General features: G+C 40.2%; 1 protein-coding gene across 1 annotated transcript in view; it reads left to right on the forward strand.

Annotated features, from left to right (window-relative positions):
- The first annotated feature begins 1,142 nt into the window (after positions 1-1,142).
- Positions 1,143-13,917, forward strand: part of LOC117368637 (vomeronasal type-2 receptor 26-like) — a 30,904-nt gene continuing 18,129 nt past the window's right edge. The window contains exons 1-2 of the mRNA XM_033962364.1: positions 1,143-1,156; positions 4,928-5,216. Coding sequence (XP_033818255.1) covers positions 1,143-1,156; positions 4,928-5,216 — 303 coding nt within the window. The remainder of the gene's footprint in view (positions 1,157-4,927; positions 5,217-13,917) is intronic.

Here is a 13,917-nt window from a genome sequence, read left to right on the forward strand (position 1 = left end):
AGTTTTTTGATGGCAATACATGGCGGCTTGTTATTCCATAAAAAAGACTTTAAAATCTTTTCCAACTTATTGAAATATAAAGGCAACATCTGCAGAGTATAGTTAATTTTTGGCATTATCATTTTTATAGTACCTAATCTTTCCCATCAAGAATGTCGCAACGGTGACCACTGTTTAGTAAGATATAATGTTGATTAGATTAAGGCCTCTTCATTCAATTGAATAGTTTCTTCAATGCTTGAAGCAAATAGTATGAAGTCATACACATATTTTGACTGACTTTTTGTTACAATATTTTCCCTGTGTGTAGAGTGAATGAAGCAAATAGTATGCAAAGATATTTTAGTCACCACCAACTTGTAAATGCAGAGTACCCAGAAAAGTAGTCCAAACAATATATGCCCTTTTCAATACCAAATATTGGTAGACGATTTAAGGCAATTTGCTTAAGGGGATTCTTGCTGCCGATACCCTAGAAAAATACATAACATGATTAAATATCTAACCACCTACAGCAACATCTAACAAGAATAAAATTACCTCAATCAAAACTCACTCTATTCCAACTAGCTCAAACCAATTCATGGTTCAAGAAGGTTCGTGGCTCAAGTAGAGTCCCGCTTGTGTGTAATCAGATGATGACATATTAAGTAACAAGGGTTTAATGGAAGAATATGTTAGAGAATTTGATTATATTATATAATGACTCCAACAAACAACAATAGCATTGAATATCTAGAAAACCACTTTAAAGTTGTTCCCACCCCCGCAATAAAAAAAACACCTTCAGAAACATGCATGATCATAAAACCCCCTTCATATACACTCTGAATCACCTAAGTAAAGAACTATAAACACCCTTACAACACTCAACTTGCCTAACACTAGGAATGGCATGCACTTCTCCTCTTTGTTTCCAAAATACTCCCTAAGCTGGAAGTTAATGACTAGAATGCAAAAAGTGGGCTCCAATACCACACTCATGATTCTAGCCATTTGGAAACACACTGGCTAAATAAAAACAATCCAATGCCCCTCCTTCTGTATCAAGAGTCTATGAAAGCCACTTTCCCTCGGACTATTCTGAGTTGTCTCAAAAACTGTGAATCATAAGTTATTAAAAGAATGGTGGAAATCAAACAATGTGCAGCTACAGGTGAGTTCTTGACCTGTTTTTGGAGGTGAATTCAATGCTCAATAAGCCTCATTTTTAAAAAACTTCATGTTTTACCCACCTATATTAATGGTGACACCACAGTACATGAAGTGCTCTCGATGGTGTACATGAAGTGAAACTTCTCAGGCTCCTTTTGACTTGTAACTTATAATTATGTATTTGTAACTACAACATAATTGTATTAATAGTCGTACTGATCTACCTGAATGTCTGTGTCAAATGGTCCATTGTAACTTCCTGGGTAAGTGAACCAACCTCTTGTAATGTAATCTGACGTTGAACTGAATAGGTATAGACCAGTGGTCTCAAAATCAAACCCTTTGCAGGGCCACATCTTGGATTTGTAGGTACTTGGAGGGCCTCAGAAAAAATAGTTAATGTCTTATTAAAGAAATGACAATTTTGCATGAGGTAAAACTCTACAGTTTATAAATCTTTCTTTTTGACTAAGTCTTAATAATAATATTGTAATTTATAGCTAAAGAGATATATGATGAAGAAACTGTTTTATTTTACTTTTCTGATTATGCTAAACATACCGAGGGCCTCAAAATAGTACCTGGCGGTCCACATATGGCCCCCCAGGCTGTGAGTTTGAAACCACTGGTACAGAGGGAACAGAGAACCTGATTAATATACCCTAACATAATATACTTGTGACCTGGATTTTGCCACTTTTGGAAACAGGACAGCACTGGTCTGACCCAGTATGGTTGTTCTTATGTTCTATAAGTTATACTTGTAGGGAATAGAGTGTAGGCAAAGCTATGTGAATCCATCAGCACTTGTGCATTGCTAACTGATTAGCTCAGGAATAGTGTGTGAGCTCATACTATGTGCAAAAGAGGGGCTAGAAGGGCTCACAATCTAATGGCATTGCTTTGGTGGGGAAATTAGCTCATGGTCATTATAAAAAAATAGAAAAAGCTGCATGTTCCTGGTAGCCTTAAAAGTGGCTTCAGCACACCAGAAAGACCTATATCAGGGCTACTACCGTATTTTCACGCATATAATGCACGCGTTATACAAGATTTTACAAACACAGTATAAGCTTGCGCATTATATCCTTGAGCGCGTTATACAAGATTTTACAAACATGGTCCAACGGGTTTCGTTGAGTCATCATGCCTTCCCCCTTTTTTGGATCGCCCTCGCCTTCCCCATCCCGCTGAGAAACTGACCGCGGCAGCGATTCTGAAGTGCTGCTTGTGACCTCCTCGGCCGCATTGCACCCCCAATGACGCAACTTTCCTTTTCTTCTTGGGCGGACCATAGCAGAAGGAAAGCAGGAAGGAGGCCATAGGCAGCACTTCAGAATCACTGCTGCAGTCAGTTAGTGGGACAGGGAAGGCAAGGGTGATGTCAGACCAGCACCAAAAGAGGGGTGAAGGCATGCCGATCCACAGGAGTCATAAGAACATAAGAAGTTGCCTCCGCTGAGGCAGACCAGAGGTCCATCTCGCCCAGCGGTCCGCTCCTGCGGCGGCCCATCAGACCCACTGCCTGAGCAGTGGTCCCAGACTATCACTATGACCTACCTCTACTCCTATCTGTACCCCTCAATTCCTTTATCCTCTAGGAACTTATCCAAACCTTCTTTGAAGCCTTGTAATGTGCTCCGGCCTATCACAGCCTCCGGAAGCGCGTTCCATGTATCCACCACCCTCTGGGTGAAAAAGAACTTTCTAGCATTTGTTCTAAACCTGTCCCCTTTTAATTTCTCCAAGTGCCCCCTTGTACTTGTGGTTCCCCATAATCTGAAAAATCTGTCCTTGTCTACCTTTTCTATACCCTTCAGGATCTTGAAGGTTTCTATCATGTCTCCTCTAAGTCTCCGCTTTTCCAGGGAGAACAGCCCCAGCTTTTTCAGTCTGTCAGTATATGAGAGGTTTTCCATACCCTTTATCAGTTTAGTTGCTCTTCTCTGGACTCCCTCAAGTACCGCCATGTCCTTCTTGAGGTATGGCGACCAGTACTGGACACAGTATTCCAGATGCGGGCGCACCATTGCACGATACAGTGGCAGGATGACTTCCTTCGTCCTGGTCGTGATACCCTTCTTAATGATACCCAACATTTTGTTTGCTTTTCTTGAGGCTGTGGCGTACTGTGCCGACGCCTTCAAAGTTGTGTCTACCATCACTCCCAGGTCTCTTTCAAGGTTACTTACCCCTAGCAGTGATCCCCCCATATTGTAGCTGAACATCGGGTTCTTTTTCCCTACATGCATGACCTTGCATTTCCCTACGTTAAAGCTCATTTGCCACTTTTTGGCCCATTCTTCTAGCGTCGTTAGGTCTCTTTGCAGATCTTCGCAGTCTTCCATGGTTTCAACCCTGCGGTAGAGTTTGGTGTCATCCGCAAATTTAATAACTTCGCAATTTGTTCCCGCCTCCAGGTCATTAATAAATATATTGAACAGGAGCGGTCCCAGCACTGACCCCTGCGGAACTCCGCTCGTGACCCATTGCCAGTCTGAGTAATGGCCCTTTACTCCAACCCTCTGTTTCCTGCCTGCCAGCCAGTTTTTGATCCATCGATGGACCTCCCCTTGCACCCTGTGTTTCCACAGCTTTTTAAGCAATCTTTCGTGCGGTACCTTGTCGAAGGCTTTTTGAAAGTCAAGGTAAATGATGTCAATGGATTCCCCTTTATCCACCTGGCTGTTTACCCCAGTTTGTGAGGCATGACCTACCCTTGCAGAAGCCATGCTGACTCGACTTTAGCTGTCCATTGTTTTCTATGTGCTCACAGATGCTGTCCTTAATCAGTGCTTCCATCATTTTTCCCGGGACCGAGGTCAAGCTCACCAGCCTGTAGTTTCCCGGGTCCCCCCTTGAACCCTTCTTGAAGATGGGCGTGACATTTGCTATTTTCCAGTCCTCCGGGATCTCTCCAGTTTTTAAGGATAGGTTACATATTTGGCGAAGTGGCTCTGCTATTTCATTCCTTAGTTCCTTGAGTACCCTTGGGTGAATGCCGTCCGGACCTGGCGATTTGTCGCTCTTTAGTCTGTCTATCTGTCTGAGGACATCCTCTGAGTCCTCCCTGAGCTGTGGGGCCCAGGGCAGTTGCCCTGTTTGCCCTCCCCTAATGCCGGCCCTGCTTCCGGGTTAGCGGCAGGCAGCTGTAGGACTCGATGCCACTTATCCGATGAAGCAAGAGAAGAGTCGCAGCCACACAGTCAGAGAGCCGCAGGTTGCCGATCTCTGGCCTAAACCATTGGAGGCAGTTTGAAAGTGATGAATTACAAGTGGTTCAGGTATCAAGGGAATTTTCATACTATTTCAGATTTTGGTTGTGATTCTTGAATGATGCTTTGTAATTAATTCCAGTTAAACTTAGGTAAACTAAGGCTTAGCAGGGCTTCAGCGTACGAACTTCTTTTTATTTATAGCAGTGTTCAGAATACTTTTTTGATGACCAGAGTATACCCCTTTATTCCTTCCAAATTGCCCAGCTACGATAGAGTTAATCTGCGGGAGGAATATGCGCGGTATATACATGGGCACGCTATAACAAAATTTTGTTACATAAATGCTTGGTTCCCACGCGCTACAGGAGTGTGCGCGTTTTACATGTATGTGCCTTATTTGCGTAAAAATATGGTACAGGTTTCTTTTTCACACTGCATGGTAAAATAGACCATAGTTTTGTTTGGGGATTTTTGTATTCTGATATTATATTTAAAAAAATAAATACTCATAAATATGTGCATTTTTGCAAATTAAGATCTTAATGTCATTACAGATATTTAGCACTTAATACCTATAACTTCTTGGCCTTTGTTTTTGCGGTGGAGGAAATTAACAACAACTCACAGCTCTTACCCAACATCACACTGGGGCTCCATATTAAAGATTCTTATAGTTATACAAGGAAAATAATTGAATCAGCCTTGCAAATTTTGGCAGGACAGGGCACAATCGTAAATTTCAAGTGTAATTCATTTCGCACAGTGGCTGCCATCATTGAAGGCTTTTCAGATGATGAAACATATGGATTCTACAACATGTTCCAGATATATCGCTACCCACAGGTCAGAAAGATTCTTAATCTTACTTTACATTCTACCCCTTACCCTATATAGTCCATCCTTGCATACATAAATCCTATTCAAAATTAATTCATCTGTATTATGCTGCCAAAATGCTCTTTCCATTGCAGTTGCAGGAAGAACATTTGAGACTCCTGCTCCCAAACTCTGTGAATCAAATCTGAATAGAAAGAGGTCTTTGTTGAGGAAGTGGCCCAACTAGCTTTGAGCTTGAGCTTTATGGAGGGAAGTATAATATTCCAAGTTAGGGAGGAGCCATGTCCTTTTTTTTCCTGGAGCTGGTCCAGCAAGAAATATGTAGAACAGCCGCAAGTGGGAAATCCCACCAGGAGCTCACTGGAATATCTATGAACTATGGAAGGAGAGGAAGGAGAAGAATTAGCAAATGTATTATGAGTCTGGGCAACAGCTGTCCCTGTTGTTATATAGAAGAAAGATAGAGACTTGTTCACATGCTAAATGAATTTAGCAGAGGTATGTAAGTCTGACCAACAACTGCTCATTTGAGGAACAGTATGACCTAAGTAGATGGATCTGGTCATATGGAGACTAGATCTTGATTCTTAAACAGAGAAAGTATAACATAGGAGGAGCTGCTGGTAACACAGAGTTCTGTTAAAATTTTTCCAGGACTGATTTTATAAAAATGTATTAAACAATCCTACAAGATGTTCCATTGGGTCATCTTCAAAGTTCTCCCCTTCCCTACATATACACTTTTCCCAATGTCATTTCTATTCTGGAAATAGTCATTAAACAGATCTTCAGGAATCAACAAAAGTTACTGCATCAAATTTTGCTTTATATCTTCAATGGTGTTGAATCACTATCCTTTTAGAATGGATATAAGTCAGCTAGGGCCAAGTTAGGAAATTAAGATAGATTGGGAAGAGCAGTCATTGTAATTTTTGTGCACAATTTGTGGTTGTTCTTCTAGTCATCAGTCATCAACCGTGGAACAAACTTTGCCAGCTTATCTATTAGAATGTTGTGGAATGAATCAACGGAGATGCATTTATCTGCCAATTATCTAACAGTTAATCACCAATTAGGGTTCAGAAGAACCCTTTCTTGATCAACATTATCAACATCAGTTGACATTGATGGTCTTCCAGTTTGTGAATCATCTTTCACTGATTCATGACCACTTTAGAAGCATGAATATCATTCAAAACACCTTCCATGACTCATGACGTGTTCCCCATAATTGAAAAAACAATCAAGTTGAACGCTTCTTAAATCTTCAATAATATAATGCGGGAAGATTATTGGCCAGTTACCTCAAAGCAAAAAAAAAAGAAAGGAAAGATTGTGGCTATTAAAGATGAGAAGGGTGATATTCTCAAATTAGAAGTATTTTAAAACAATTTTTGAACTTTTATAAAGCTTTATATTCTTCTGAGTTTTGTTCAAATAAAGAACTTGAAGGTTTAGAGTTTTAAAAGTTAATCAAGGAACCAAAAATTCCCGAGCATATAAAAAGAAATCTTGAGGCGCCTATATCACTGAAAGAACTTCAAACAGTATTGAAGTCCCTTAAGGCTCCTTTTACAAAGGTGCGCTAGCATTTTTAGCGAATGCACCGGATTAGCACAGACGTGCGCTACCCGAAAACTACTGCCTGCTCAAGAGGAGACAGTAGTGTCTAGCGTGCACAGTATTTTAGCGCGTGTTAAGAGTGTGTTAACACCGCTAGCACGCCTTTGTAGAAGGAGCCCCTAGAGTTGGATCCGCTCCAGGTGGTGATGGTTTCACTGTAGAGTTTTATAAATCATTCTAAATTACCCTATTAGCTCATCTTTTAAATTTATATCAGGCTCAACTAAAGGTTGCATTTCAGGTACTATGGCAGAATCTCTAACTATTGTTTTGCCAAAGCCAAATAAAGATCCCATGTTGGTTTCAAATTAGATTAATGTAGATGGAAAACTTTTGGCTAAGTGATTGGCTCTGCGCTTGGTTAAGGCTCTTCCTTATATTATTGGTATGCACCAAATGGGGTTCGTTAATCAGAGACTTTCTTCAAATAACACCAGATCGGCTTTTCATATGTTAAATTTAACAAAAGCGATGGAAGATCCGGCCTTCTCTGCATCTTTGGATGCAGAGAAGGCCTTTGATCATGTGGAATGGACCTTTATGTACCAAGCAATGCGTTGGTTTGGTATTGGTTCTGGGTTCATACAAATGATTCAAACCTTGTATACTTTCCCTTCTTCCAGATTATAGATTAATAATACTTTTTCAGAACGTTTCCTTCTGGAGAGGGGAGTTAGACAAGGGTGTCCATTATCTGCTTTGCTGTTTGATATTGTTCTGGAACCCTTGCTATTGGCTATTCAACAGGCAGGTCGGGAATATAAGGTATCTGCTTATTCAGATGATATTTTGCTTCATTTGAGGAATCCTGAAACTACCATTCCACATTTATTCGATTTGATTGACCGATTTGGGAAATTTTCTAGATACAAAATAAATTGGAGTAAATCGGAGGTTCTTCCACTAAATGTACACTGTCCAATAGGATTATTTGATATATTCCCTTTTCTTTGGAAGGAAGAGGGTATAAAATATTTAGGTATTTGGATTAGAAAAACGCTGGAAGAAACAATGAAAGTAAATTAAAAATCTTTATTGCTGAAGGTCACAGAAATTTGTGAGCGATGGAATCCATTACATCTGTCTTGGTGGAGGAGAGTCCAAATGGTTAAAATGATGATTTTGCCTGTGGTTTGCTACCAAATGACTATGTTGCCAGTTTATTTTCAGGGGTCTTTTTATTGTCAAATATATTGTATTGAGCCCAACAAGAACAGCAAACAAAAAAACACAGTAATACAGCAAAACCAGCTCAGAGTTTCAACAAGTATCAAACCACCCCTACCCCCCAACCCCCAACCCCCAGTCCTCCCACAAGCCATTATGGGGAAAAGGTACCCGAAAGGCAACAAAAAGTCAGCCAGGAACAGGTAACCAAGCAACAGAACCAGAGCAGTAAATTTAACAGTTCAATAAGTGACTACGAGCCACCGGTGTCATTGTATTCCAAAAGGGTTCCCACGTACGTTGAAATGCTTGCCTAAGCAAGGAGGAAATATCCTGCACTCCCCTGCACTCCCACATCAGTAGCGTGATCAGTCAACAGCGCCAGAGAGAATAGTCAGGAGCCTCCACCTCCAACCACTTGATCAAAATACACTTCAGAGCTGTCAATACAGTCCACCGGAGAAAAGCTGCCACTCCAGCTAGTCTAGGATGAAAATGAGGTGAGGCACCAAACAATACTAGAGGAGAACACTGTATGGTAATGTTCTAAATACGGTCTACAAAGAGAAAAATAGTATCCCAATAGAATTGAATGGAGGGGCAGGTCCAGAACATGTGTACCAAGCTTACTACAGGGGCATTTCAACGATGACAAGTAGCAGATGGATGAAGCCCAGCTAAGTGGGCTTGCTTAGGAGATATGTACAAGCGGAGAACCAATTTATAATGCTGTTCCTAAAATACAGTGTATTTACCTAAAGCAGGCAGTTTTTTAATTGCTTTCAAAATCACATCCTCAGGCAATTCTACATTAAGATCATGAGCCCAATCATCCTATAATCAGACATAATCAAGCAGGGGGGACTCATCCTTTAGATGTCTATGGTGGAATTTCAGAGAAATAGGCAGATGCGAGCCAAATGTAAATGTGGTAGACAACGGCTCCTGACAAGAAGCCGTAAGGTGGCAGCGTGGTAGAGAAGAAATATAATGATGGATTTGCATGTATGTAGGCAAAGCCATCAGTAGGAGGAGGAAGAGCAAAATCCTCACACAGGTGGGCATATGATTTGATCTTTCCCTCGTCATCCTCCTAGTGAAACAAATAGTGAATCCCCTCTACTTCCCATCTAACCAAACTAGCACCATCCACCACAGACAGAAATTTCTCATTAAATCGGAGAGGCAAAAAGGGAGAAATAGTGCAGCTAAGCAAATGGAATTTACAGACCCAGGGCCAGATCCTCTGCAGAGGGCTATGCAATATTGTGCTGGGGAGAAGCCCTGGTTTAGAAAGAAGAGCAGAATGAAGAAATGCACTAAAGTGAGTTGTAGTAAAACAGAAAAGTTCTAATGAGGTGTTAGTAAAAGTTGAGGTATCCCGGAAAAGGTCAGGGGTCTTTTTATAAGAAATTGAATAGTAAACATGATTTCTCGACTCTCCACAAACATGGTGCGAAATAAATCACCTTGGTCATTCTTAGATTCATATGTTCATTCTAACCAGTAGACACTTCTGCCTCTCTATCTATCTATCTATCTATCTATCTCTTTCTCTCCCTCTTTCTTTCCCTCTCTCTTATTTCACTCTCCCTGCTTTTCTGCCTTTCATATATCCTCTATTAGCAGTTACACATACCCTGGATTCTTTTTATTAATCTGGTTGTATGTAAATGACTGTAGATATGGACTTCTTCTACACCAATGTTTCTTATTCAGATTTTGTGTGTTTGAACTGCTTTCTGTATATTTCTTATAATATTCAATAAAAATTATTGAACTAAAAAAAAAAAAAAAGAAATTGAATAGTATTCTCACCAAATTTATTTGGCAGGGTAAAACTGCGAGAATTGTTTTAGTATCTTTACATAAACTAATTCCGGTGGATGGGGTAAATTTCCCAAACTTTTATAGGTACCATCAGGCTTATATACTGCATCAGGGTATGTATTGGATCCTTCCTGAGCTCATGGAACATCTCCCTGAGTGGCTTTATGTAGAGTGGCAACTTATGTCCCCATTACGGTTGCTTCATGTGTTGAGTATCAAGTTACCCAGATATGTTAAGGGCAATAGTATTTTATTTGACATCTGGAAAACCTTGAAATTTATTAACAACTTAACAGATATTCCAATAGAGAAATCCACTTATCAATCCTTATGGCTAAACTCCAAGATTCAAATTGGCGAGTCTGGGATCTTCTGGAAGCACTGGATGCAGGCAGGTATACGTACACTAGATGATGTTTTATCAAATGGGAAAATGCTTGATTTTTCATGACTGTAACAATCATTCGGTATTTCAAAGTCTCAAAATTATAAGTGGTTGTAGTTGAAGCAAGCCATACAGAAGGGGTTCCCTGATTGGCGAAATCTAAAAAAATCATTATAGCTTGCAGGTCCTGTGCTTTCAGACAGATTTCCTAGGACATCAGGCCGCCCAGTGGTATAAATTAATATCTGAATTCTTGAATAAAACCCCAAAAAACTAGTCTTAGAGACATTTGGAGCATTGAGATAAAGCAGCATATTTCTGTTACTCAATGGTCACGGATTTGGACTTGGAGGATGAGATATACAGCATCAGCATCTATGAGACAAACGTTTTTTTTTGTTACATAGAAGATTCTGGATCCCTCTTCATTTACAAAAATTAGATAGTTCCAAATCTAATAGATGCTGGCACTGTCATCTAGAAATAGGAACACTGGATCATCTGCTGTTCTATTAGCCTTTGATACTCAAGTTTTGGAAGTCAATCTGGAGACAGATTAATACCATACTGGAGTCATCGATCCATTGACATATGAGGTAGTCTATGCGGGATGATATTGCATCTTAAACCCTCATTGAATAGATATAAATGTTGGCTTTTCCTTATTATGACCGGGATAGCCATGCAAATGGTTACCCGTAATTTGAAAAATTTGGGATCGCTTTAGTTTTACTTTTTGGTGGGCAAATTTATGCTTAAGTTATAAGTATGAGAAGATGAATGCGGATATGCTGGGGCATTCTAAGATATTCAAATTAGTATGGGGCCCATTGACGTCTTTTGTGGATTCAATATAGTTGTTTTTTATCTTTATTTCTGTTGGTATAATACACACACATCCGGAGGGGAGGGGAGGATGGGGAGGGGGTATATATTTTGTGTGATTTTATTCCCTGATGAAAATGTTGGTTGGGGGAAAGGGTTATAGTTGTATGAATACTGATTGATTATAAGTGCATATATGATTATGCACCAATTATGACCAATATTTTTTTTTTGTAAGTTCTTGTTGTAATACATCTTGGATAATTCTTTTGTAATCTGCCTTGAACTGCAAGGTAATGGCGGAATAGAAATCCCTAATGTGACCAGTGGAGTGCCGCAGGGCTCGGTCATGGGTCCACTCCTTTTCAACATATTCATAGGGGATCTGACTCAAGGGCTTCAAGGTAAAATAACACTATTCGCCGATGATGCCAAACTATGTAATATAGTAAGTGAATGCAGTTTACAGAATTATATGGCGCAGGACCTGCTTACATTGGAAAGTTGGTCCTCAACCTGGCAGCTAGGCTTCAATGCTAAGAAATGTAAGGTCATGCACCTCGGAAGCGGAAATCCATGCAGGACGTACTTCTTGAACGGAGAAACTTTAACTAGGACTTCAGCAGTGTAGACATGAAAACTGCCAATCAAGTGGAGAAGGCTTCATCTAAGGCAAGGCAGATATTGGGTTGTATCAATAGAAGTTTCATCAGCCAAAAGCCTGAAGTCATAATGCCGTTATACAGGGCCATGGGGAGATCTCATCTGGAGTACTGTGTGCAATTCTGGAGGCCACATTACAGTAAAGATGTGCGCAGAATTGAATCGGTTCAGCGGATGGCCACCAGGATGATCTCGGGGCTCAAGGGTCTCTCGTACGAAGAGAGACTGAACAAATTGCAGCTCTACACTCTCGAGGAACATAGGGAGAGGGGAGACATGATTGAAACATTTAAGTACCTCACGGGACGTGTCGAAGTGGAAGATGATATTTTCTTTCTCAAGGGACCCTCGGCCACAAGAGGGCACCTGCTCAAACTCAGGGGCGGAAAATTTCATGGCGACACCAGAAAGTATTTCTTCACAGAGAGAGTGGTTGATCATTGGAACAAGCTTCCAGTGCAGGTGATCGAGGCAGACAGCATGCCAGACTTTAAAAATAACCCATGTGGGATCCCTACGAGGGTCAAGATAAGGAAATTGGGTCATTAGGGCATAGACAGGGGGTGGGTAAGCAGAGTGGGCAGACTTGATGGGCTGTAGCCCTTTTCTGCCGTCATCTTCTATGTTTCTATGTTTCTATGTTTAATATAATGTAATTATATGTATGTATATTGTATTGCATTTTTTGGCAGATTTGAAAACTCAATAAAGATAAAAACAAAACAAAACAATATAATGCATTCAGGAAAATACAACAATGAGAAAAAATACCATAGATTTAGTCTAAAAAGTGAAGAAAAGACCTCAGTGTCACGTTAGATTTAGTAAGAAAACTGAATCCTCCAGACAGAACAACTTTAAATATGCAGACACATCCTTGATCTAGAAAATTCCACTCTATATAGTAGTTCTTTACTTGAGTAAAATAATGTTCAGATAAGTAGCATTTAACTCTTAAAAAGTATTCACCACATAATAGCTATATACCATCATTCCTTACAAAACTCAAAACAAAGAAATAAACATAAACTTATCTGAAGCAGGAATTTCTTCTACAAAGTGTGTAAGCAGGGTGCAGAAAGGAGGTATTAACAAAGGGTCCAAATGTATCCAAACTCAAACGGGAAAAGGGATGTTATTCATGAGGTTTCAAGCTTCTCAATGCCATCCAGCATGTTTCAAAAGAGCTTCCTGTTGGTGTGCAATTCAAACTGTCCTGGAATTTTTTGAACAAACCTTGTAAAGTCCAAGGTACACTTGTCACTATAACCTGCTTTTAATGTATGGTGAACCCTCATTTGAAAGTTTTATCACTCTCATATTCTTTCAATCTTATTTTTCAATCATCAAAGCTTCAGTATCATAACATCATAAGAACAAAAAATTTGCAATACTGGGAGAGACTAGAGGTCCACCAAGCCTGGTATCATGTTTCCAGCAATGGTTAACCCAGTGTAGATGGGGTATAAAATAGAAAATTAAAAGTTTTACCTCCCAGGGACTGCTCTGGTATTTTTTTGAGCAGCCCCAATGTTTTTTTCCATATGGCCCGTGTCCAGATCATCTTGGGACATGTCCTGAGGTCTGTTCTGGCTCTGATGGTCTAGGGGTCAGTCGCGTCAGGTCGGTATCCAGCTGTGGAATAAAGGCTGGCCGGCTCCTAACAGGTAGGAAAGGCCAGGGATGAAGTTTGACCTAGGGCATGTATGAGCATGTGTGAAATTTGCACATGCTCAGTTTGCATCTGGAGGTCCGGTAGGCCTAAATTGAAGTCTGGGCCTCAATGTTTGTGCTTTCCGAGTTGGAGTTCCAGGGTGATTGCGTTTTTTTATTTTTTCCCCGAAAAGACCCTGAATAATGGTGTGAGTAGCCAGGTAGTCATCTAGGAGTTTAGGTAAGGTGATCTATGAGCCTGGGTTTTTATTATTTTAAATTTTAAATGGTGTTTTAATACTGTTTGTCCAGAATTTGGTCGGTTGTTTTCAAAATTTTTAATTCAATTATAAGGGACTTTGGGGATCCTTAGGATATGATTTAAAGTGGTCTGGGTTTATTAAAAATTTTTATTAAGGAGTTATAGGACTTTATGGACTCATTTTACGAAGGCGCTTTAGTGGTTTACCATGCGTAATAGCACGCGCTAAACCACTGGCCACACTAGCCGCTACCGCCTCCTCTTGAGCTTGCAGTAGTTTTCTGGCTAGCGTGGGGGTT

This window comes from Geotrypetes seraphini, chromosome 10 (assembly GCF_902459505.1).
Source record: "Geotrypetes seraphini chromosome 10, aGeoSer1.1, whole genome shotgun sequence".
Taxonomy (NCBI): Eukaryota; Metazoa; Chordata; class Amphibia; order Gymnophiona; family Dermophiidae; genus Geotrypetes; species Geotrypetes seraphini.